Consider the following 24,357-nt stretch of genomic DNA (forward strand, 5'->3'; position numbering starts at 1 on the left):
AACTTGAGCTAAATTATGTACCACCTTCAGTTGTTCTTGCACACCCAAGGACTTTATTCATGTAATTACTTAGGTGTTTTCAGTTTTGTTATCAAGGTCACACAGAAAGACAGTAGGCTACAGTATACGTTTTATTTGCCATCAGTACATTATAAAAAAATGGATAATGTACTGGCAGAAAATTACCAGGACATATATATATATATATATATATATATATGTCCTGGTAATTTTCTGCCAGTACTTTATCCATTTTTTTACAGAATAATTTTTTACAGTATTATCCATTTATGTTCTAATATTGTCTCTTAGACTTAGTTTGAAGGAGAGTTTGAGAGAGAGTGGATGAACCGTAGGTGATGATTATCCAGTGGTCACTTCCTGTGGTATTTGCATTTTGTGGGTGTGTGTCTGTGTGATCCCTGTACAAAACAGTTGGAGGAGGTGACAGAGTAGGCCTTGTTTCCACTCACCCTCGTAGTAAGTGGAATATTGAGGTGTAATAGATTTACAAGACAAAAACACAAATAGTACTGCATAACACACAGTTGCATTGGCACATACTAAGAGCAACAGTGAGAAATGTACACTTTATCTCGTGAGTAATTGAATGAATGAGTGACAAAAGCAGGTTTTCATTTTCATTTCTCATCAAAGCTTTTTGACCCCTGTAAACACCATACCTAAACACAGGAAGGAAGCATCAGAAATGAAGAAGCACAGAGTGTACTGCCACAGTTATACTTGCACAAAACAAACCCTTAATCTGTATGTGTGGCTCAGCAACACTGCAATGAAGCAAACCAGAGGGTCTTTGCAGAAATGACGAGGAATAAAACCGCAACCCTGCAAAAGTTGCCTTGTGGTCCATTGAGGATATTCAAAAACAGCTGACTAGAAACTCATTTGAGTTATGTTCATCTATGCAATATAATTCTCTGTTCCTAATTTAGTATATAAAAAACTAGCACTGTTAAGTTGCCCATATGTTTATGAAATACCCAATAAATAAATAAAAATGAAGGAACATTATTTAGATTTTTAAAATAAATATAGCTCTGGAAACTTTCAACCAAAAATCAGCATAATTTACTATGACAACCAACCCACTATAACATGGAAATATTAGTGGGAATGGAAACACCCTACCACACAATATTATTTTTCTCAAAAAATGTGTGAGACATCTTCTCTCGGTTCACAATCAGTGTGAAATCAACAGTTTTTAACAGAAAATCAAAAAAATTTTTTTTACACAATTAAAGGTTTTATTATAGGCATTATTGATCTATTACTCAGTCAATATGACCATTGATCACATTAATAAACAATCAGAGTTTAAGGACAATAAATATTTTTATTTAATCTACCTTCTCCTGATACAGAAGCATATTAGTGTTCATTCAATCTGAAACTCTTCTGCACAACTTTCCAAACGTAATGGCCACAGGTAACTGATACATTCAAAATCAATTATGATTTGACAATAGCAAGCGGACAGATTGCGGTAAGGGTCTCAGGGTTGATTATAGTCCAAAGACCGCTGACCTCTTCATCTGAACTCACAACCATGCCCTTCCTAAGCGCCACTTAGATGTCCTCTATGATCATTGGATCTTGAAGAGGCCAAAATAATTGTTGTGGAAATTTTTGCTGAGCAGATGGGGGTGTGAGACATTGACAAACAGCCAGTCGGACTCCTTGAGTTGCTGAAGTGAGCCTAGATGGCTTCCCGTCATCCATGGCTGGTTTCTCCCCGGCGTACAGAAGCCCTCTGTGTGATCTTCCATGATTATGAGGTTATGGCCGTTTCTCTGCCGACTCATTTTGTGAGCATGGAGGTCTGAGGCCTTGCACGTGCGTGAAAGAAACTCCACTCGGGAGTAAACAAAGTACAAACCGCTCTCGTTAACCTGAAGGCCACCGTTGCTGTACTTGATGCCATGTGTGAAGGCCTCGCCGCGTTTCTCTTCCCACTTCAGAGCGCCAGATGATGCGCTCTGGTCTGCACAGCCTGTTTTAGAAAAAAGTTGCAGGTGACATATTGTTTTTTATAAAAATAAAATGGGTAACACTTTATTTTGATAGTCCACTTTAGACATTCTACTAACTATTAGTAACTTTGAAACTAAATGTCAACTAGCAGTCATTAGAGTATTGAGTAGACTGTTTCTGCTAACTTTATTTTGATGGTCTCCAAAAAGACATTCTACTGACTAAGTAGCTTTGCAACTACGTCAACTTATTCTAATAACACAAACCCTAACCTAACATTCTTCTAATACTCTAGTGAGAGTTAGTTAACATGTAGTTACAAATTAATGAGAGTTAGTTGATATGTAGTTGCAAAGTTAGTAGAATGCATAAAGAGGACTATCGAAATAAAGTGTAAAGAGAGGTTTACTATGAGGACAAATGCATCTCGGAATCCAAATCGTACCTATTAAGTGTGCAGCAGTTTTTTGTTTGTTCTTGTTGAGCTCAGCAGGATTCAGGCCTGTTGAACAATAACGAATGTCATTAGGTCATCGTGTTCACCAGATAAGATTTAGCACAGGATGAAGTTCTGATAAATGCCAACTTGGTCATGCAACTCACCAACTTGTCTCTGTGGAGCGACGCTCTGTATTTGTGTGGGCCTTTCCTGCCATTGAAAAAAAATGGGTCACAAACTGCTCAGTAGTGTCACAGATTTGCATTATTGTGCATTCAAAAGTCATTTGGCTCAAATACATATGGCTAAAGTTAATCGACTCTTAGTTATGAGAAAGAGAAGATGGTGTTAGACTGCTAGTTGAAGTAGAGGATATCCTGTAGCCTCTGACCAGTGACCACAAGTTTTTTCTCTCTCTTGTAATTCTGTCCTACTCAGTCGCGTGATCATGGAAAGGAAACTGAAAAATGATACTCCCATGCACATCAAAGAGATTCAAATGACATAACAAACACATAATGGAGCACTTGGCTGCTTTCGAGGTGTGTCAATAATTTAGGTTTGAAATCTTTATCTCAAAAATTGGGTGTTTCAGTATATATGTGAGCTAGTATACAGTGAAGTATTTGGACACTTTAAAAATCGTGTTAAATTAATATTGCAAAATTCGCAGAACTAATTTCCAGGTGTCCTGGAAACCAGGTGTAATTTATAAAATTAACTATGAACATGATCCACTAACATCTGGTAACCAGAAAGTAACCAAAGATACGATTTTTCTATGTTGAACTGTGCATCTATTGTTTTACAAGGTTGCAATTTTTTGTGAAATGTTGAGCTTGTGCTATATTTCTTGAAATTAAATTAAATTTCATGAATCATTATAGGACATTTAATGTAAAAACATTCATTCATTGTGATGCATCAGTCTACATTTTAGGCCACTGTATTTATATAAAAGGTATTTATATAAACAGACGCACAAATATATATATATATATATATATATATATATATATATATATATATATTAGATAATAAGATGCACTGCCCAGTAGTTTTTACCTGTGTCAGGCGCTCCACTTCAGTCTGTAACCTCAGGATCTGATAGGCTCCCAGTCCCAGGGCTGCAAAAACCAGCAGGAGAATCAAAGTCAGTACCCAGGCCATCCCAGCATTCATCCCTCCCCAGCTCTTTCTCTTCATCTCTGCTCGGGCAGGGGGGAACGTCCAGCAGGGAACCATGGGTGGCTCTGTGCGCCTGGGCATCCGCTGGTGGTAGTACTGATGTTGTTTAGGGTCACCTCTGCCAGAATCCACCATGAACACTGGTTGGGATGGGGGACCGAAGTTATTGCTCATGTTTGCTGAGCTCAGAAGAGTGTGTGAAGGTGTGAGCGACAAGAGAGTATGTCTTGAAAAGGTTGTTGCTGAACATCAGTTTTTAAAAAGGTCCTGCAGTGCGGTTTAGACTTCCCACCCACCTACACACACACACACACACACACAAACACACATTCACACACACAAGCGGTCTATCTATCAAATGCACTCTCCGCCTCTGATTCATTCCTTCATTCTGTCATGCACACTTAGGTATAGGACACTCCTGCACACTCATGTATTCACTATTATAACATTTTTAGTCAATGTATCAGCGTTCGCATGCAATTTGTGGTGAACAAATTTGCATATCTGAAAAAGATATGATGGTGACATCACGGACAGGAAACTATTCGTCTCGAGTCTTCTGTGTACTTGCAGGCAATAACTTCTCTCGTAGTTATTAAAAACCTTTGCAGAGCACAATGAAAGATTTACAATTAAAGATTTACAGTTCACCAATGACAATTCTGTTATGTAGCCTATACACATCCAGCCTTATGTCCTTCCAAACTCAAAGGTTTTATTTTTTCTTCTTTCTGTGGAACACAAAAGGTTCATTTTTGTCTTTTCCACTAAATAACAGTTCAAAACTTTAGCTCATTGTCAAAAATGACAAAAAAGCACAATAGTCCTGCATGATTTGACCACAAATTAGATAATTTGTTCACGAATCCAAATTCAACTCACAGACTCAATCTGGTCACAGGGGTTCTCAAATTAAGTTATCAATGTAAAAAAAAAAGTTGCTGCCTTAAATTTTTAAGTACAATCAACTTGGATGTTTAAGTCATTTCAACTTAAACTACATTAAACTGAGTTTTAAAAACGAGTTAAATTTGTTGAAAACAGTTGAAAATTGGGTAACACTTTACAATACGGGTGCACTAATATGCATTAATTCATGTTTAACTAATGCACAGATAGTCATGAGTTAATGTATGACTCATGAAGAACTAAACCATTAATTAATTATTACTGCATCAGCAACTAATAAAGAGTCTATATGATTAATAGATTAAGTAATACATGAATTGCTAATTCAATGTGTCATTGTGTTAATTCCTTAATAACATATTTTTTTAACTAATAGTGTAAATTACTGTGTTAATTACCACAATTAGTCAAAGCTATGCACATCAACTTCCAGTTGTCTGCTTTAATTAATCATTAGCTAATGATTTGCAAATCTATCATTATGTTATGACTTTACTTGTTGAGGCACATGACTATTATAACTAATTGTCAAGTAATATGTAATTTTGGTTTTGACATCCACACTATTGATTTCAATTTCCCGCCTTCTACAACCGGGATTCACTGCTCCAGATGAACCGCCACATCCAACAGTTCATGGCACAGGAGTGTGTCAGGTTAAGCTTGAGCTCTTGGATTTAAAGGAAAAACACTGAGAATATGTGACCGGGCTCTGCTATTTCATAACACTGTGTCTAGACCGGACAAAGAAACTAGAACCCATTATAATCAGTGATACAACACTGATGCGATACAATGCTACACGACACAACAAAACCCCGACAGTAAACTGATGCCTCACTCTATTTCTGACGTACTTGAGCTCTTGCGCTACTTCTGTTATGAAGGACAAATGGACTTGCAATGGTCTGTCATGTCCAGTGTAGACAGCTGTAATGGTCTCGTCCAGTTTAAACACGGTGTAACAGCGTCAGTATTTCAGATTCTGGTGTGCTGATTTTTGTGTGCGGCCCAACTTACCCATCCTTCAAACACTCTCTGACATTACACTCACTGCATGTGCAACTGCCCCACAGACCTTTAGTGGGGATGACAAAACCCATAACCATAATGACATATTACTTTACAATTAGTTAATAGTCCTGTAAGAGTGCATAGCGTTGACTAACTGTGGTAATTAACACACTATTAGTTAATAAAATAGGTTATTAAGGAATTAATACATGATGACACGTTTAATTAACAGCAATTCATTTATTACTTAATCTATTAATCATATAGACTCTTTATTAGTTGCTGATGCAGTAATCATTAATTAATGGTTTAGTTCTTCATGAGTCATACATTAACTCATGATTATCTGTGCATTAGTTAAGTATGAATTAATGCATATTAGTGCACCCGTATTGTTACCAAAATTGCTTAACTTATTTTGTTGAGTTAAAGCAATGTAAAAACATACAGTATGTTGTCATAACTTATGTTAATAATATAATTTTTTAGAGTTTTATGGTGCTTTTTTCATTTTGGAGCCTAACCAGCCATAATTCATTGAATGGTAAAGACCTTTGTGAAATAAATGGTTTGTTCCATATAAGAATTTGTCATTTTTGGGTGAACTACTGTATGCCTTTCCTGAGTAAAAGTTTGGTTTGATCATTCGAAAAAGCCAAAACCGTGAGATAGCGTTGAATATTCAACTTTTAATGTCTTTTTTCATGAATTCATTCATGCATCCATCTATCCATCCATAAGTGCACTGCAACAAATCAAAACTTGCTTTAATGTAGGTCTCAGGCTCTTCCGTAGGTCAGTGTGGCATGTGATCTGCGTAAGAGGCGAAGGATTGCCTGTGACCTAGAAAGAGTTCTTCAGAAGGGCCACAGATCTTTTTAAAGACCACTAGCATCCTGTCTGCCATCCTGTAATGTACAAAGGTTGACTGAGAATAGAAACCCATTTAGCAGCAAGTCTTCACTGTCAAACCCATCCCTCATTCTCATTGAGTTTCTGAGCTACATCTGATGTGTTATGTGCTATAATCCAGGCGCTTTGCTAATCCTGCTGTTATTATGCATATCTGGAATGTTTGTTTATTTAACAATTAATTTGTCCCACTGCTAGACTAAATATTAAAAATTCTATTAGATATCAAAAATGGTAAAACCCTTAATAGAATTGGTGACAAATGGGCATTTTTTTAATATGTATTGTGAAAAGCAGTAAGGACCCCAAAGGGTACATATGTAAAAAAAAAAATTGAACAGCGGGTGGGACGGAAAGCTCGCTGCCGTGCTCCGGGGTCGAGGAGGGGTGGCTGCCGTCCGAGAGGGAGCGGAGGAGTCGCTCCCGTTCACCGTAGCCTGCTGCCGTCCACCATGATGGAGGCGGAGCAGGGAACAGGGGACTCGCTGTCTCGCTCCAGTCGAGGGCAGCCGACAGCGAGTCCCCTGTCGGCTGGCCTCGACTGGAGGAGCCATCGGAGTGTCGAACCGTCCGGATGTCCAAACGGACGCTGGTCCATCGCATGGCACCGCGAGTGAGAGTCTCTCAGCTGGTTGAGGACCGAGCGGCAGTGTTTCCGGGAACTGGACCAAGATTATTTTTTTCCCTCTCTCCCCTCTCTTGCTCCTCGTGCTTCTGTCTCCCATTCTCTCGCCTCGTCTGCCGCCATGACTCGCCCTGGAGGCTCGAGGGTACTCCCGGCCTACAAGGTTTTTTTTTGGCGAGCAGGACGAGGCCGAGGGCCGTGAGAGAGCAGCGCGAAGCCGGTGGATTGATTGCTGATGAGCGACACCTGCGCGACGCACCGGTCTCACGGAGGAGCGGGAGCAAAAAAGGAGAAGCGATGACAGTGAAGGACGAGAGAGGACCAGGCCTGGATTTTACGTTGTGTTTTGTTTATGTTTTATTGTGTGTGTGCCGCCTTTACTTTCGTTTTGTGTTTGTTTGTTTTATTATTAAAGTGTTTGAATGTTCGCCGGTTCCCACCTCCTCCTTCCCATAAAACAAACCTTGCTACAGTGTTGTACCTTTTCTGCTCATTTCCCCCCCAAATTGTTCCCTTTTCCCACTAAGTCCCTGGATATGTACCTTCTCATTGTTTGCATTTGAGGAGCTGCAGCTGCTGCATCAGCGGAAATTTGCATTAACGTCATGAGCGAAAGCAAAAGTGGATCAAGTTCTGATTTAATCAGACGTTTAAATGAAGATGCCTCAAAAAAACATCAAATGGAATTTTGAGATCATGTCGTACACGATGCGAAAGCCAGTAATCAAAAAATGTACCATAAATGTCGGAAAGTTTTGATGTTTACTAATGGACTTTGTTATTGAATTTGGTGAAACATTTTCTACCCATTTTTGCCACAACAGTTATGTTGAGATGTGTTCAAAATTAATGTTAACTACAATGATAGAAACAGAAAAATATATATAAAAAAACGAATTCAAAATATTTATTTCAGTGGTCCACTTTGAAATAAATATTTTGAATTTGTTTTTCTTTTATTGTTTCGTAATGTTTTGTCGTAATGTTGTAATGTTTTATTTCAGTGGTCCACTTTAGTGCGGTTTTCGTCCAGGCCGTGGAACACAGGACCATCTCTATACCCTCTACAGGGTGCTGGAGGGTTCATGGGAGTTTGCCCAACCAATCCACATGTGCTTTGTGGATTTGGAGAAAGCATTCGACTGTGTCCCTCGCGGCGGCCTGTGGAGGGTGCTCCGGGAGTATGGGGTCCGGGGTCCTTTGCTAAGGGCTGTCCGGTCCCTGTATGACCGAAGCAGGAGCTTGGTTCGCTTTGCCGGCAGCCGAGTGTGAAGCGGCTGGGATGAGAATCAGCACCTCCAAATCCGAGGCCATGGTCCTCAGTCGGAAAAGGGTGGCTTGCCCACTTCAGGTTGGTGGAGAGTCTTGCCTCAAGTGGAGGAGTTTAAGTATCTTGGGGTTTTGTTCAAGAGTGAGGGAAGGATGGAACGGGAGATTGACAGACGGATCGGTGCAGCTTCTGCAGTAATGCGGTCGATGTACCGGTCTGTCGTGGTGAAGAAGGAGCTGAGCTGCAAGGCGAAGCTCTCGATCTACGTTTCAACTCTCACCTATTGTCATGAGCTGTGGCTCATGACCGAAAGGACAAGATCCTGGATACAGGCGTCCGAAATGAGCTTTCTCCGCAGGGTGGCTGGGCGATCTCTTAGAGATAGGGTGAGAAACTCGATCACTAGGGAGGAGCTCAGAGTAGAGCCGCTGCTCCTCCACATCGAGAGGGGTCAGCTGAGGTGGCTCGGGCATCTGTTCCGGATGCCTCCTGGACGCCTTCCCGGGAAGGTGTTCCGGGCGCATCCCACTGGGAGGAGACCCCGGGGAAGACCTGGACACGCTGGAGGATCTTTGTCTCCCGGCTGGCCTGGGAACGCCTCGGTGTTCCCCCGGAAGAGCTGGAGGAAGTGTCTAGGGAAAGGGAAGACTGGGCATCTCTGCTTAGACTGCTGCCCCCGCGACCTGGCCCCAGAGAAGCGGAAGAAGATGGATGGATGGATGGATGGATGGATGGATGGAGTGGTCCACTTTAGACATTAACCATAAGAGCTGGACTTCAAGTCAACTTCAAGCAACTTTGTTGCTTGAAGCAACAAAGTAACTTTGCAACTTCAAGTCAACTACCAGTCATTAGAGTATTAGTAGACTGTCTGCTTAATATCTGCTAACACTTTATTCAGACAGATATTCTACTGACCAAGTAACTTTGCAACTACATGTCAACTTATTCTGCTAACCATCTAACAGTTTACTAATATTCTAATGAGAGTTAGTTGAGAAGGAGTTCCAAAGTTACTTAAAGTGGACCATCAAAATATAATGTAACATTACTTTTAAAAGTAACTTTCCCCAACACTGCTTCTAAGAAACTTTGTGTTTACTTTAGAAACTCATGTGCAAAAGTTTTGAGTTCACTAAATATGGTAAAACTATAGGAAAAACTATGTTGCAATGCTTTTGAGAGTGAATGCAAAAAGTTTGCAAGTGAACACAAACTTTCCAGTTTCTCTGGGGAACGCGAAACTAGAGAGAACACAATGATTCTTGGGGGAAGGCAAATGGTTTGCGAGCAAACGCAAATAAAACATTGAAATATAATATTTTCCCCATTACCATTTACACCACGATTAGTGGCTATGTTAGTAATTAAGTTGAATTGAACTGAAAATGTGCCAAACCCTGAACCATTTAGTTTCAACAATCTATGCAAAACATTTAACTGCATCTAGAGTTTCGCTCGAGTGTTTGTAAACAGTGATGCAGCATAAAATGAGTTTCAGTAAACCCATTCTCACAGGAGCTGCCACATGAAACAGCCAGTTAACGCGTATGATTGTGTTCGAGCGCTTTCGATCTTGCAGCATACATCCTCAGGGGTCTGCATGAGAATGGTGATGCTATGACAGTGAGGTGAACAGTGTGGTTGAAACCAAGCGTGGCAGGAAAAGGCTTCACCTTAACCCCTCACCCTGCACCGTACCCTGTTGCAAGTCATCGGCCGCTATGCCTTCCTGGAAAAATCTGCCTTTTCCGTAAGTTGCTTGGCCTCACTCTCATATAGGTTACCCACTTCTCATGCTATTCATGATAAAGAATGTTAACTTTTTTGCTCTTTTCCCCCCAAATTGTTCCCTCTTCCCAAGTCCCTGTATGTGTAACTTGTCATTGACGGTTTTCATTTGAGGAGCTGCATCAGCAGAAATGTGCTTTACCGTCATGAGCAAAAGCAAAAGTGGATCAAGTTTTGATTCAATCAGACACTTGAGTAAAGATGCCGCAAAAAAAAAAACTTCAAATGGAATTTTGTGATCATGTAGCATACATGATGCGAAAGCCAGTAATTCAAAAATGTACCATAAATGTCGGAAAGGTTTGATGTTTACTAGGGAATTTAGTGAAAGATTTTCCATTATTTTCCCACAACAGTTATTGTGATGTAGCCTATATGTACCACTGCAATGTGTTCATAATTGACGTTAACTACAATGATAGAAACAGACAAATATATTAAAATATGAAGGTAACACTTTATTTCAATGGTCCACTTTAGACATTCTACTAACCATAAGCAACTTTGCAACTACAAGTCAACTACCAGTCATTGGAGTATTAGTAGACTGTCTGCTTAATATCTGCTAGCACTTTATTTTATACTTTATTTTCTCCCCAACAGACATTCTACTGACTATAAGTAACTTTGCAACTACTACATGTCAGCTTATTCTACTAACCCTAACATCTAACAGTCTACTAATACTCTACTAACACTCTAATGAGAGTTAGTTGAGATGTAGTTCCAAAATTACTTAGTAGAATTTCTAAAGTGGACCATCAAAATAGTGTAACCTTGATGAAAACTACTAAAATGACACTGTTCAGTAAATTTTATTTTAATGTTCATTGCTATATGGTTTAGATTTATTCATATTTATTAACATTAAGCTAAATGTAAAAGCAACTATATATAATAAATCTTCTGAATTAAATGAGGGTATAATGGTATAAAAACCACATTTAAATTATTCAATATGCAAGTCATGTCCAGTCATTGCAGGAAATGCTAAACTTATACTGCAAGCAAAGCCTTTTCCAAGACATTTTAATGTCACGAGAAGACAGCTAAAAAATAGTTTATCGTAAATTCCATGGAGGAAATATTTGCTTATTTGATAACTGACGTCAGTGGTAGTTGCATCAGTTTCCTTACTTCACCTCACAGGTATGGGAAACCCTGTCTACTATGCAAGCAAATGTAGCCAAAGGTGCTAGTTGTCACACAATGACACTGAATGAGTAAGAGATCACCACTGCTGCTTAGTGACAACGGTTTGCTCTTGCTCAGTTTCCCAGAAGTGATGACTGCTAAGCAATTCTTGTTGCTGATGTATGAGGGGTTTTGGGGTCGAATCGTGGGCCGCAGCGCAGCGCAGCGCAGCGCAGCGCAAAGCCCTAGTTCTGTTACCAAACTGTAGGAAAAATGGCGTATTTTTATGGTGAACGCAGACATCTTTCTCTGTATCTCTCTGACTCAGCATCCCTGGGTTTAATAGTCTCGCAATCGTTTTAATCAGGCCTGCTGTGGTCGGTGCATGCATTATCAAACCTCATGCCAGACTTCAACATATGTCAATCTGAAACTTTGGGGTTTGTAAAACTATGGCAAATGCTCTCACATAAAGGCTGTTTAATGGTTCTGTGCACTTTCAAGTTCAACTTTTCTTCTTGAGTTGACTTCATGGTGCTTTAATGATTAAGCATTACATTCTCAGTTCTTCAGATCAGTGTTTGTTTTCTGCATTCTTCAAAGCAGCAGAACATGATCGATTTGGTAAAGAACGAGAATAAAATGTCCGCCGTGCAACTTAAAAAAAGGGGTTATGTAGTTATGTCCTATGGAATCGAGCTGTACAAAAATCTTGCGGTTGAAATTGAAACCATCTAGACACCGAAGGAGATGTACTCCTTAGATAATCTTCTGTAAAAAGTAAACAACCCCTCATACTTTCTGTTTAAGTAATGGCATTAAGTAATCACAAACTTCCCATTCAGAATTCTACTCTAACCACACCTCAACCATTTCCTTTCTCTTCTTGAGACTCTAACACTGCTTAACACATTCACAGCTGGAATAAACTAGGTTAAGACAAATATAAACACAGGTGATTTACAGCTTTCAGGTTTCATTTGAAAATGCTTTACTTTCAAGTTTCACTTTCAAGCACCAAATCTGGAAATGTTTAAATGACATTATGAATATCAAATGTTAAATGTCGCCATGTTTTTAACAGACGACAAAATAAAATGACAAAAGAAATGATATAAAAACTACGCATGTTTCATCATCAAATGAGCGTGATGAAATTTCACTGAGCTATACTTCCTCGTCAGAGGACGACGAGTAGCAGCCGAGTCCCAGTAAATGCTCGGTTTTTGTCTCAGCATTGGAAGGCCACCGTGTTCCTTCTTTTGCTGCTGCCTGTGCTAGCGGGAGGCTGTGGAGGTTGGGCAGGCCGGAGAGCAGCACTCGTGTCAGTGTGCCGGTGTCCTGCTGCTGCCCGGCGAGAGCCACCCGCGAACCTGCCACTGCCACCGCGAGCCGGGCCCGATCGAAGCACAGCGGGAGGTCCTGGGCCGGGGGATCAAAGGCTTGGGTGGTAACAGGAGCTGACGGGGTGGGAAGCTCTTGCATATTAGTGAGAGATGTGTGGTTTCCTGCTGCTTCGGGGTTGGTGTCCTCATTAACACCCCTTTCTCCTCTGCTCGGGCCCTGGAGGCACGGCTTTTTGGCTAAGAAAAAGAAGACAGAATAATGACTACATTTACATCCAGTTCAAATCTATATTCAGGTTGAGATTTTATTCTGGAGTTTACATGATCCACAGCTACTGGAATATTCCTGTGTAAATATAATCAGCGAATACACTATACACTTTTCTTTTCCTGCCATTGTCTTGTGAAAATATTGGAGATGCTCTTTATTATGATCAATTTTAGTCATTTAATTCACTCTTTATCAGTTTAGTTCTTTCAACAGCACGAAAGATTTTTACAAATAGCAAAATGCAAGTCATTATATTTATTTAAATACCTACTGCTAAAAAACTCACCTTTACCATACTTTTCATAGCTACATTTTTCACAACTGTCTATGACTGTTACCACCCAGAATGCCCTCTGTTTAATTACGTCTGATTAATACAAGCATATGCCAGCTGTCTCATTCAGATTTCTATCAACCATATTAGCTTAATCTGTATGGCAATCAGATGATTGTGTATACATAATCAGAATATTAGCAAGTTCTTGTTCATGTACATGAAGCCAATAATATGAATAAACTCCGTTGACCCTAAATGTAACATTAGTATCAGTTTTCTTGATGCATATTACTTTATTTATCTTGGTGCATTGTTATTTTTGTGCACGTCTTTGTTTGTGCATGCTGATTTATTACACAGAATATGTCAAACTAAAGATAAAATACCCCAAATTAGTAAAATTAATGCTAAAAATGCAGTTTAGACTAAACTTTAGTAAATGTTTATTTTTATAAAAAGAAAATATCTGAGTAGTTCTAAATATCTTAAACAAAATGGTGGCTGCAAAGAAGACTGTTTTTAATGGAATATTACAGTTTCGGTACACACATTAGGCCAAATCCACAATATTTGTGTTGATAAATATATAGATTGATATATTGCTGATTACCACAAAAATCGATTTCTACTAGTTCCTTAAAAAAATGGGGCCAATCCATCTTTCTTCAGCAAGCAGATGCGCAAACTGCCACAAATTAAATTCAACATTCACCGTCACATCCTGAAGGCTGTGTCATTTTCAAATAGCGTGGGAATTAAAGATCAAATTTATATTCGTTTTGTGGAGACAAAAGAGGCCAAGTGTAAATGAAACCGGATGAAATCAGATAGCTATCTGATCAGTAAAAAACCCATTAAGTTTGAATGTTGAAATAAGATAACTGTTTCACAAGACTAGTAATTTGAAAGCATGAACTGACAGGTGTGTTGATGGCTTGGCTCCTGCCTCCTCTTGGTGTATGCTCGAGGTTCCCAAGGCTTGTGTTTGCAGGAAGGGTCTATGGAGCGCAGTTTCTTCAGGTAGCGCTTGTATTCTCTCTCGAGTTCTTCAATATGGAGACGGAACTCGTCTATCTTCCTCTCTGGGTAGTGAGATAACTGCGACTGCTGCAAAATACAAGAGCAAAGATGTTGACTTCCAGGCTTTTCAGATCGCAACTGTTTTTAGTTATCAACAAATCAAGGATCATATTCTTTCTAAACCAAATGTGAAACACTTGTGATCAAACATACCATATCTTTAATCTCTTTGGTTTGTACATGAGTCATGACATTGCAAAGTTTGTGCACCCAGCAAGCAATAGCAATCATTTCAGCATCTTGGTTAACTATAGACACGATATAGTCCGGCTATTAGTAGTAACCCACTTCTAGCCAGAGTAACCTTGAATTTGGTCGTTTTTGCCAAAATAACTTGCAAGATGTATGATATTCCATCATGTAAGCAACGTAAACAGAGATTACAAGGTGTTTTTATCATTTCTTTGACATTTTCTATGGTTAGACATCTATTAGATGTTCACTGACAGCCCAAATTTGATCTTGTTTTAGCCTAGACGTCAGGGCTGTGTTTGGACGGCTATTAGATGTCTTTTAAACGCAAAAATTGCTTCCTGAGCAAGATCAGTATCAAAAACTGAGGTTGTCAGTCCGTCTCCCTCTCATCTTGCACAATGTGAACGCAGGCAGGTCAGTGAGTCAGCCCAGCTCAAATGATATGATTTATATTAACCTTGATAAGAAGTTTATTATCAAAACTCATCAAGCATGTTACATTTTTTTACTGGTACTGCTCAATTACAAATCAATCTATCTAGATCTAGATCAATCAATCTTGAACAGTTTGTTACAGGATGTTTTCTAAAGTGACAGGAAAGAAAAGGGCTCTTATCTCAAAGTGGGCATCTAACCCCCAAGAAGTCATGTTGCCACTGTTGCCTTGGCTTTTGGCTTGCTTAGTGGGGACATTTAATATTCAATAATATTATTGATCTGCCTTACTTACGGTGGACGTTGACACAATTTTCTTTTAGAAACAAACTTTGTTATATTATTTTCATGTTATCACTGTGAAGCTGCTTTGATACAATCTGTATTGTAAAAAGCGCTATATAAATAAAGGTGACTTGACCCCGAGACAGCAAATAAGGAAAAGACACAAGACTAGAAGATGAATATGAGTCCACTGACACTGTCCTGAGACATTAGAGCAGAGGGAAATAGTTGAGCCCTCAGGGAAAGAGGAGAGACCAGGCATAAAGACCAAAGCCCAGAGAAAAGCTGTATCCAAATTCCTTGTGTGTGTACACATACTTACTTGACATTTGGGAATAAATCTAAATCTAATTCTGATAATAGTATCTACAATCAAATTTATATTTCATTAATAATTATTCATGGATAATTGATCATTATTTAATTGTTGTTATTAATGTAAAGCACATTCTGTACACGATGTTACAGTTGTTGAGAGTTGCAATGCTACCTCTGAAATAAAGCTACACAATTTAATTTTATATATATATATATATATATATATATATATATATATATATATATATATATATATATATAAACGACCACTTTATTAGGTACACCTGTTCAATTGCTTTAATGCAAAAATCTAATCAGCCAATCACATGGCAGCAACTCACTGCATTTAGGCATGTAGACATGGTCAAATCAGTGTGATGCAGTAATGAATGTTTCCAGCACCTTGTTGAACCTATGCCATGAAGGCATAGTTCATAGACATAGTTCTATACAATCTGTTGTGTGTTCAGAGATGCTCTTCTGCAGACCTTGGTTGTAACCATTCTCCTCTGACCTCTGGCTTCAACAAGGCATTTTCACCCACAGAACTGCTGCTCACTGGATAGTTTCTCTTTTACGGACCATTCTCTGTAAACCCTAGAGATGGTTGTGTGTGAAAATCCCAGTAGATCAGCAGATTGTGCAATACTCGGACAACCAAGTCACTAAAATCACCTTTCTTTCCCATTCTGATCACCATGACCATAAATGCATTGAGTTTCTGCCATGTGATTGGCTGATGAGACATTTTCGTTAACAAGCAGTTGAACAGAGGAACCTAATAAAGTGGCGTGTGTGTGTGTGTGTGTGTGTGTGTGTGTGTGTGTGTTAGTTAGTGTCCGATATAAGGTATTATTCGCCGATAGATGGTATCATGGTAGTACTATCTTGCTACTTTTCACCATAGACTGTAAAAAAAGCTTTTCACGTGTTGACAGTATGATCAGTACCTGCAGATAGTACTCTATCTCCTTCTTAATGCTCGGCATCCACTTCGTCACTGCTGCCACTGAATTTAACGTTGCCTGCATGACAAAAGGTCCATCAAAAAGGTAAGGTTGTTATTTATGCATTGCTACTCATTGAAATTATAAGAGATGCATTACAACGAAATAAATTTCTCACAAGCTTTGGCCGTGACACGTTGACATCTTTAATGCGACCCTCTGGAAATAAAAACACAGATCTGACAATGTGCTAACGAATGTGAGAACACAGAAGCAACACGAACATTTATAGCGATGGCATTTTCCGTCGTTTCACATTAGGGTGAATTTACATGGTTAAATAAACCATGAACGCGTCTCATACCTTCTCTCTCTTTCTGGAGCCACAGTCGATTCAGTCTTCCAAACTGCTTCTCTTCGTTTCTTGCCATTCCTGCAGCATTTCCGTCAACACGGAGTCACGTGACAAGAGTGGACATACGGTCACATGACTTGTGACCTTGGTTTCAAACTCCGCCAATCCTTTAATCCCACATAATGTAAAAAGTATTATGTTTACATCAGTTGTTGTCGTCACAAGAACCGTTTGAGTAACTGTAAGCTTTTGAGTCAAACGTCCAAATAGACAAACGTGTGTTTTCTCTGAAAGTGGCGTTTGGATGGTCTTTCAACAAAACCATCTTAAAGTTTTGTGGATTCTTTTTTTCTAGGCATTATTAATGGGATTAATGTCATGATTAATGTTCAGTAGCTTTTTGTTGGCAAGATTTTAATCTTTTAATTAGTTACAGAAATTGACTTTGAAAAATAGATATACCCTGAGAAATATACATTAGAGTGAAAAGTGTGACAACTAGCCCATATTTACATAAGCTTTTCCACAGTATTGTGCGTTATACAACCTAAAAAAAATCGCTTTTTTTTACCATATAGTCTACTGTAGGTGTTTTTACATGTGAAGGTTCCCAAATGCATGATTTGAGTGACACCTATTGATGAAACTGTGGATTGCTTTATCATGCAACATTAAAGTCATCATGAAATCAAAATGGACACTTCTTGTTTTTATGGAATTTGCAGTATAAATTAAAAAAAATATTTATCCAAGCACATTATTATTTTTTTAAACGCACTTGCCCTCGTAATCTTTAATCAAAATAACTCCCTCCCTCTTGGATCTCTTCTTTTCTCTGATGACGTGTTTACTGACATGAGAGTGGGACAACCTGTCACTCATATGACATCACAGCAATAGCAAACCACAACCAATCAACTCCCAATAGACAAAATCAAATAAAAATTCTTGTTCTAAATGTAATGTTTGTAAAATTATACAAAATGATTGCAAAAAGAGTGAAAGCTGCTAGCTGGTTGGGGTGACAGTCACTGATTCATAATACAGCTTAGCAAACATTTCTGCCAAACATATTTTATGATGATACAGTTTTCTTCTTCTAATTATTATTATTATTATTTCACAAGGAACATCTTCTTCTTTAGCAGGGTAGTTATGTTCTGGTGAGCCGGTGTGTCCTCTAACACTGCCACCTGCAGGGCCGTTTTCTTCACTTTATTAGTTGCCTGAAGGTTGGCTCGTTCTCCATTTGTCCAGTTTATTAGTCTCTGTACTGTTTCCACATGCCCGTCACGGCAAGCGCAGTGCAGTGGTGTGTCTTTATTGTTATCCAGGGAGTTGATCTTGGCACCGTTCTTCAGCAGAAGGCCCACCAGCGGCTCATGGCCATGTTCTGCCGCTAAATGCAGAGGAGTCCTTCTCCACACGTTCCTATCATCCACGTTCATGCTCTTACCAGATGCGAGAAGAACGCCGGCTGCTCTTTCCTTTCCGCTTCGAGCTGCGTAATGCAGTGGAGAGCAGCCATCCATGTCCTTAGCTCCGACTTTGGCTTTACCGGCCAGCAGCGCCGAAACGGCCTTGGTGTGTCCCTGCATGGCAGCCAGGTGCAGTGGGGTCTTTTTCTCTTTTTCAGAGGCGTTGGGATCGGCCCCAGCAGCGAGCAGTAGCTCTATGACGCCCGCCTCCCCGTGTGCTGCTGCCCAATGCAGGGCTGTTCTCCCCTGTTTGTCTTTGACATAGAGGTCAGCCTTGGCCTCCAGCAGCTGGGCGACCGCTTCAGTGTGACCGCTCTGGCTCGCGAGGTGCAGGGGAGTGAGTCCGTCCTGGGTGATAGAGTTAATCTGAGCCCCCACACGCAACAACAGCGCCATCAACGCTGGCTGGTTATGTGATGCACTTAGATGGAGAGGGGTCTGATCTTTGGGGCCACTGATGTTGGGGTCTGTGCCCTTATCCAACAATATCTGGATTAGAACAGAAGAGTTCAGATTTATTATCAAAATAAATATCTTATAATGTACTTTAGTGACCCAAAGAGCAGCTTTGATTATTGCTGTAGATTATTAAATTTCGGATTTCCAAGTTGTTCCAAACCTTTGAGTTTCTTTTTTCTGTCGAACACAAAAGAAGATTTTTTTTGTTTGTTTTAAAGAATGTTGGTAACCAGACAGTTGATGTTAGCCATTGACCTCCATGTTTTTTTTTCCTACAATGGAAGTCAATGACTACCATCAACTGTCTGGTTACCAACATTCTTTTATGTTCAACAGAAGAAAGAAACTCATACAGGTTTGGAACAACATATGGGTAAGTAAGTGATGACAGCATTTTCATTTTTGGGTGAACTATCCCTTTAAGGACCATTTCATTAGTCAAATTCTCTACTTCAGGGTTTTTCAAATTTTGATGTCCAGGACTCCAGATATAATGGTCCCCTTGCAAGGGACCCAAAAAAGTGTGTGTGTGTAATTGTCTAAAAAAGAAATAAATTATTTATTGATGTATTTATTTAAATACTCAGACTACTTGTTTATGATTTAAAATCGAGGATTTAGAGATGTTATTTAATGATTTAATGATTTATTTCTTCTTTTAAAACTAGGGCTGTCAGTAGAATAAAATGATCATAATTGGTGCTAGATTAGTCAGTGACTGATTCCAAATTACATGACAAAAACAAAGTTAGTAAGGTATAGATTACAAATTTTAGGTCATATATTCGGACTTTTTAGGTTACTTTTGACCCAACTTGTTCATCACATTGATTTGAGTGGACGGTCTACATTTACCGAACACAGAGCGTGCTTTTTAAAACCACAAAACAGTCTCTGAAAAACTTCTTTTTTTTCTATCACATTTTGGTCATAAATTAGGTATCATCAGGATTTAGGGATGTAGAATATGGTCATGCAAAATAAGGCATTATTATGTGCTGCTTAATAAGTACTAATAAACAGCCAATATCCTATGCAAGCTAATAAGCAACAAGTTAATAGTGAGAATTGGACCCTAAACTTAAGCGTTGCCAGTAGCCTACTGGCATTAATGGTCTGTGTGTGCAATTCAAACCTGGAAGACCTTCTGAACGTAGACTATATCAGCTGTAGACTTTTATAGAAAGGCAAATTTAGAATATAACAATGAAGTGGAATCAATGAGTAATTTACTTCCATTGTGAGCATTACATGTAATCAAGTAATCAATTAAAAAGTAACTGTAGTCCAATTACGAGTATTTTAAAATGTAATCTAATCTAATTACAAATACTTAAAGGTGCACTATGCAGGAATTCCGTTTTTGTCAAACAGCGACCCCTAGAGTCGCTGTGGAGTACTTATACTGTCGTAAATAGCACTCACGCAGAGATGGCTCGCACTCACGGCCGGATCCCCTCCCCCTGTACACCGGTACCTGTTCAGTAGGATGGACGCTGTAACGAGTTGAAATAAGGTGTGGCCCCTTTAAGAGCTGCGCGCGCCCTGTTTAACTGTCGGCAGTCTGTATTGTATGTGCGCCTCGAACACCACAGGTATACGGCGCCGGGTTATTTCTGTTTGATGCTTATTTTATCAGATCTTTTTTGCCGTAAAGCAATTCGTTACATCGCGAGACCTGATATCACGCGACACTTCCTGATGCTGCGGCCGGCGGCCCGCCGGCTCAAAGTTGCAAATGTGTTTTTTCCGCTCACATGCGATTAGGGGGGTGCGAAACAACCACCATTCAACCCGAAAAGAGTAATATAACCATTCCAATGACTCCGAAGCTGTTCGGTTGAGGTAAAAAAACCTGCATAGTTCACCTTTAATTGTTTTAATCCATTTACATAATCCAGATCACATGTAAATTACTAGCGCTGATCATAATTAGTTCCTTGATTTCAGTCTTTAAAAAGCAGAATTAAATGACATATAAAATTAATATAAAACATTTAAGATTATCAATATTGCATTCAAATATTTTGTTAATAAGTATTTGACTTTGACAGCTCTAAAAATACGGGGTTTTTTTGTCCTCTCGATGGCATCCCCTTGTGGACTCCAGGTTGAAAACCCCTGATGAAGCTATATATATATATGTGTGTATGTGTATGTATGTGTGTGTGTGTGTATATTTGTTTAATAAAATGAATTAAAATTTTATTTAAAGGCTAAGCCATTTACCTGTGCTATTTGCATACTGCCACTTTGGATGGCCAGGTGAAGAGCAGAGATCTGGTTTGGCAGTCTCTCATCCAGCCTGGCCTTTTTTGACACCAGCACTTTGAAGGCCTCCACATTCCCCAGCTCCGCGGCTAGAAGCACAGGTGTGTATCCAAGCTCATTGAAACTATTGACATCTGCACCATGATCAATGAGCGCAGCCACGACCCCGTCCAAGTTCCTCCGTACCGCTTTAAAAAGAGCCGAGTTCATCTCATTCTGAGACATGGACATCTGGACATACCGCAAAAACAGAGACAACAGAGACTTTCTGTTCAGCTCAAAGGCAGCATCCACGATCACAGAGTCCACTTGGGCTCCGGCCTTTAACAGCACAGCGGCGGCTTTCTCGTTTCCGTGGCGGACGGCGTGATAGAGAGCCGTCTTCCTTTGACCATCTCGGGTATCTACTAAAGCGCCGTTTCTCAGAAGAACCTCTGCCAGTTTTGCCTCATCCTCAATGGCCGCCATGTGCAGAACAGTTGTCTGATTCTTGAGGCTCTTCTTCTCTTCGAGCACTAGAGCTTTGACCGTACTCTCATGTTGATTTTGAGCAGCCAGATGCAAAGGTGTCTTTGACGTGTGGTCGGTAGCATGGAGGTCGGCCCCGGCCTTCACAAGGGCCAGAGCAACATCAGTATGGCCCCGTTCTGAAGCTCTGTGCAGGGCAGTACGGCCCTTCGTGTCCTTTAAGTTCAGTTTCGCCCCCTGTCTGAGCAGAAAGTACACAACGGCCTCCTTGCCATATTCAGCAGCGAGATGTAGCAGGGTGTCAGAGGACGAGCGAGAACTATTGACATCCAAACCTTTGATAAGCTCCTGGAGGAGATGGAGATCACCTGAGGAGATGGCTCTGAGGATGGCATCATGATCTCCTTCCGATTTGGGGATTTGTTTTTGTTCTATTGAAGACGTAGCCTCGTTCCGTATAGACTTCGGCTGGGTTCTTTCAGGGTTAAGTTCCTTGTTTGATTTTGAGTATTTGACGAGACCTTGTTTGTCTTTCTCCAGCAGATATCCAATCAGCTGTCTCCGTGCGTCTTTAATGTCCTCATTAACCCCACCCACGTAAGTTCTCATGTGCTGGTAAAGGTCAGGCTCCGCTCTTTTCAGACAAGGGTAGAAGAAGATTCGGCAGGCACGTTCTCCTCTCGCGATCAAGACGTTTAACATCCTGGAGTTCTTTTCCTCTTGCGCACTGATGCTGGACATCATGGCTCGGCTGTCGGGTTGAAGAACTCCGTTTGCAATGAGGAGATCCAGCAAATCCTCTGTGTTTGAAATGCCACTGACCAGCTCGCTTTTCTTCATGCGAATGACTTCGATCGCATAGGGATTGGTAAAGCTGGTTGAACCCATGTCAGCCTCTTGATGGTTCAGCGCTCTGAAGGAAAGCAGCGAGCTTCTGTAAACTGATATGTGTGGCCATGACAAAGGAGACCTGCGCCTGAAAGAACCTGATTTTCTACGTCTTTATCACTGAGAGAGAAAATCGTCTCTTAGCAACAGTACGAAGTAAACAATAGTAAAAATCAGCATTAGGTTTGGTAACTTTCTGAAATAAAGTGTTAATATAACTATGAAGTAAAAAAAGGCACATTGGTAACCTATTTTGATAACATTGTAACATTTTTGATAAAGTGCACATGGTCTATTTCTCTATTAGGCTACAAGAAACCTGCTGCGTGGATACTGTAACCATGACATGAATTGTCTTTTGTATTTGAGTTTACAACAGTGCCCTTGCAGTTTGATCTTGAATCAGATATTACCCTAAAAAGAAGAGTGCTAATTGTTATTAATGTGCACTTGTAGTGTACTTCAAATTAATGAAATAAAGGCCACTTTACTTAAAGAGAGTACATTTTCACACTTAAAGGGACAGATCACCCAAAAAAGAAAATTCTGTCATCATTTTCTCACCCTGATGTTGTTCCAAACATGTATGAGTTTCTTTCTCCGGTTGAACATAAAATAAGATATTTTGGAGAATGTTGATGGACCCCATTGACTTTCAATTGTATGAGAAAATCAAACTAGGGATCCATCAACTGTTTGGTTACACACATTCTTCAAAATATATTTTAATGTTCAACAGGACAAAGAAACTCATTCAGGTTTGGAACAACATGAGGATGAGAAATTATGACATTTCATTTTTGGGTGAACTATCCCTTTAAGTTCACTGTTTAATTTTTGTTTTAATAATATTTTGTCACATTTTAAAGTAAACTTATTTTGGTTATTCAATATTACATTTGAAGTTCATATTGGTTCATTAACCAAAACTGCAACTTCATCATTAAAATTGTGCAATTACTTTAATGTATGACATACAGGTATCAATAGAAATTATAGTATATTTTATATTTTAGTCCATTAAATGCTTGTCAGTATATTCGGCAGTAGGTACACTCTCCATATTTCAAAGACAATAGAAGTAACTCTGAATTCCATAAAAAGTCGGTCAAGAAAATAACTCTAAACGTTTAGCTAATTGCATTTAATATAAATTGAAACTAAAATACATTTTCATTAATTGTATCTAACGAACGATTAAGTGTCCGAAAATGTTACAATCAGTTTGCAGTTGGGCTAAGTAGCCTATATTCTTTTTCCTATATATTTCTTATTTCCATAACATTTCTGATTAAACTGTCATATTTATAAATGTTATGACACTTTTACTACACATGCTAACGTCAAAAGTTATCGTCAAAAGTTTTTAAAATCAAGCTAAAACTAATTATTATGATGTTGTCATTGACTAATATACTTTTAGGTTTGTTGAACTTCAAATCAGTATGTATTGACCACACAATACTGATTCACATGTTTGTACTGTTAATTACCTACTATAAAAAGGCCACTTTTCAGAGATTCTGCTCATATTTTGTTGATAATAGAATATGTGTTGTGTATTTTAGTAAAGCCCTTGCTTCACTTTGCTTCAATTTGATAATACGCCGGGTTAATGATCAACCCCCTTCTTCCAAAAGAGTGCACTAAAGGTCTGTCACTGTCAGTCTTTGGAGATTTAGTCTGAGGAGTTCCTCTTCCCGTAATACACACCCACTAGTTTAGATGACGTAGATCTTCCGACCGCGCGCTTGCCTTATATGGATAGGTAGGTGCCGGTTTTCCGGTATGATGTCATCGTTTGCCAAGTTTGGGCGGTGAAATAAAGAGGATCTGAAACATGCTAAATATTAATCTGTGTTGGTGACCTGAATACGGAATTAGATTTTATTTATTTATTTTTTGCCTTTTTTTTTGTGTATGGTGACATGGCATGCATAAAAAAATAATTAAAAAAAAATCCCACAAAACAAATATAACGGTGAGATCCATTTGAAGCATTAT

General features: G+C 39.3%; 3 protein-coding genes across 3 annotated transcripts; all 3 read right to left on the minus strand.

Annotated features, from left to right (window-relative positions):
* Positions 1-1,250: 1,250 nt before the first annotated feature.
* Positions 1,251-3,920, minus strand: faslg (Fas ligand (TNF superfamily, member 6)). The gene is made up of 4 exons (XM_056262757.1): positions 3,500-3,920; positions 2,599-2,644; positions 2,441-2,497; positions 1,251-2,014 (listed from the first exon to the last, which is right to left on the minus strand). Exons 1-4 carry the CDS (start codon positions 3,794-3,796, stop codon positions 1,608-1,610), a joined length of 807 nt encoding a protein of 268 aa, XP_056118732.1. The 5' UTR covers positions 3,797-3,920; the 3' UTR covers positions 1,251-1,607.
* Positions 3,921-12,388: 8,468 nt separating this feature from the next.
* si:dkey-86e18.1 (uncharacterized protein LOC557342 homolog) lies at positions 12,389-16,942 on the minus strand. Its single transcript, XM_056262758.1, has 5 exons — positions 16,799-16,942; positions 16,613-16,653; positions 16,438-16,512; positions 14,095-14,281; positions 12,389-12,863 (listed from the first exon to the last, which is right to left on the minus strand). The coding sequence occupies exons 1-5, from the start codon at positions 16,863-16,865 to the stop codon at positions 12,448-12,450; spliced, it is 786 nt and encodes a 261-aa protein (XP_056118733.1). The 5' UTR covers positions 16,866-16,942; the 3' UTR covers positions 12,389-12,447.
* Positions 16,943-17,724: 782 nt separating this feature from the next.
* On the minus strand, positions 17,725-22,396 carry caiap (CARD- and ANK-containing Inflammasome Adaptor Protein). The gene is made up of 2 exons (XM_056262748.1): positions 20,956-22,396; positions 17,725-18,756 (listed from the first exon to the last, which is right to left on the minus strand). The coding sequence occupies exons 1-2, from the start codon at positions 22,351-22,353 to the stop codon at positions 17,905-17,907; spliced, it is 2,250 nt and encodes a 749-aa protein (XP_056118723.1). The 5' UTR covers positions 22,354-22,396; the 3' UTR covers positions 17,725-17,904.
* Between the last annotated feature and the right edge of the window lie 1,961 nt (positions 22,397-24,357).

Source organism: Rhinichthys klamathensis, unplaced genomic scaffold (assembly GCF_029890125.1).
Source record: "Rhinichthys klamathensis goyatoka isolate OS25496 unplaced genomic scaffold, OSU_Roscu_1.1 h1tg000196l_1, whole genome shotgun sequence".
Classification (NCBI taxonomy): Eukaryota; Metazoa; Chordata; class Actinopteri; order Cypriniformes; family Leuciscidae; genus Rhinichthys; species Rhinichthys klamathensis.

What these genes read in the sequence shown, in the direction of transcription:
- faslg (XM_056262757.1), bottom strand. Translation starts at nt 3,796, where the DNA reads ATGAGCAATAACTTCGGTCCCCCATCCCAACCAGTGTTCATGGTGGAT. An exon ending in AAGTGGAGCGCCTGACACAG is followed by an intron (nt 2,645 to 3,499) that starts GTAAAAACTACT and finishes TTTCAATGGCAG; the next exon opens with GAAAGGCCCACACAAATACA. An exon ending in CGCTCCACAGAGACAAGTTG is followed by an intron (nt 2,498 to 2,598) that starts GTGAGTTGCATG and finishes ATTGTTCAACAG; the next exon opens with GCCTGAATCCTGCTGAGCTC.
- si:dkey-86e18.1 (XM_056262758.1), bottom strand. Translation starts at nt 16,865, where the DNA reads ATGGCAAGAAACGAAGAGAAGCAGTTTGGAAGACTGAATCGACTGTGG. An exon ending in ACGTGTCACGGCCAAAGCTT is followed by an intron (nt 16,513 to 16,612) that starts GTGAGAAATTTA and finishes TTTGTCATGCAG; the next exon opens with GCAACGTTAAATTCAGTGGC. An exon ending in GCCAAGCCATCAACACACCT is followed by an intron (nt 12,864 to 14,094) that starts GTCAGTTCATGC and finishes TCTTTTTCTTAG; the next exon opens with CCAAAAAGCCGTGCCTCCAG.
- caiap (XM_056262748.1), bottom strand. Translation starts at nt 22,353, where the DNA reads ATGGGTTCAACCAGCTTTACCAATCCCTATGCGATCGAAGTCATTCGC. An exon ending in GCAGTATGCAAATAGCACAG is followed by an intron (nt 18,757 to 20,955) that starts GTAAATGGCTTA and finishes GTTCTAATCCAG; the next exon opens with ATATTGTTGGATAAGGGCAC.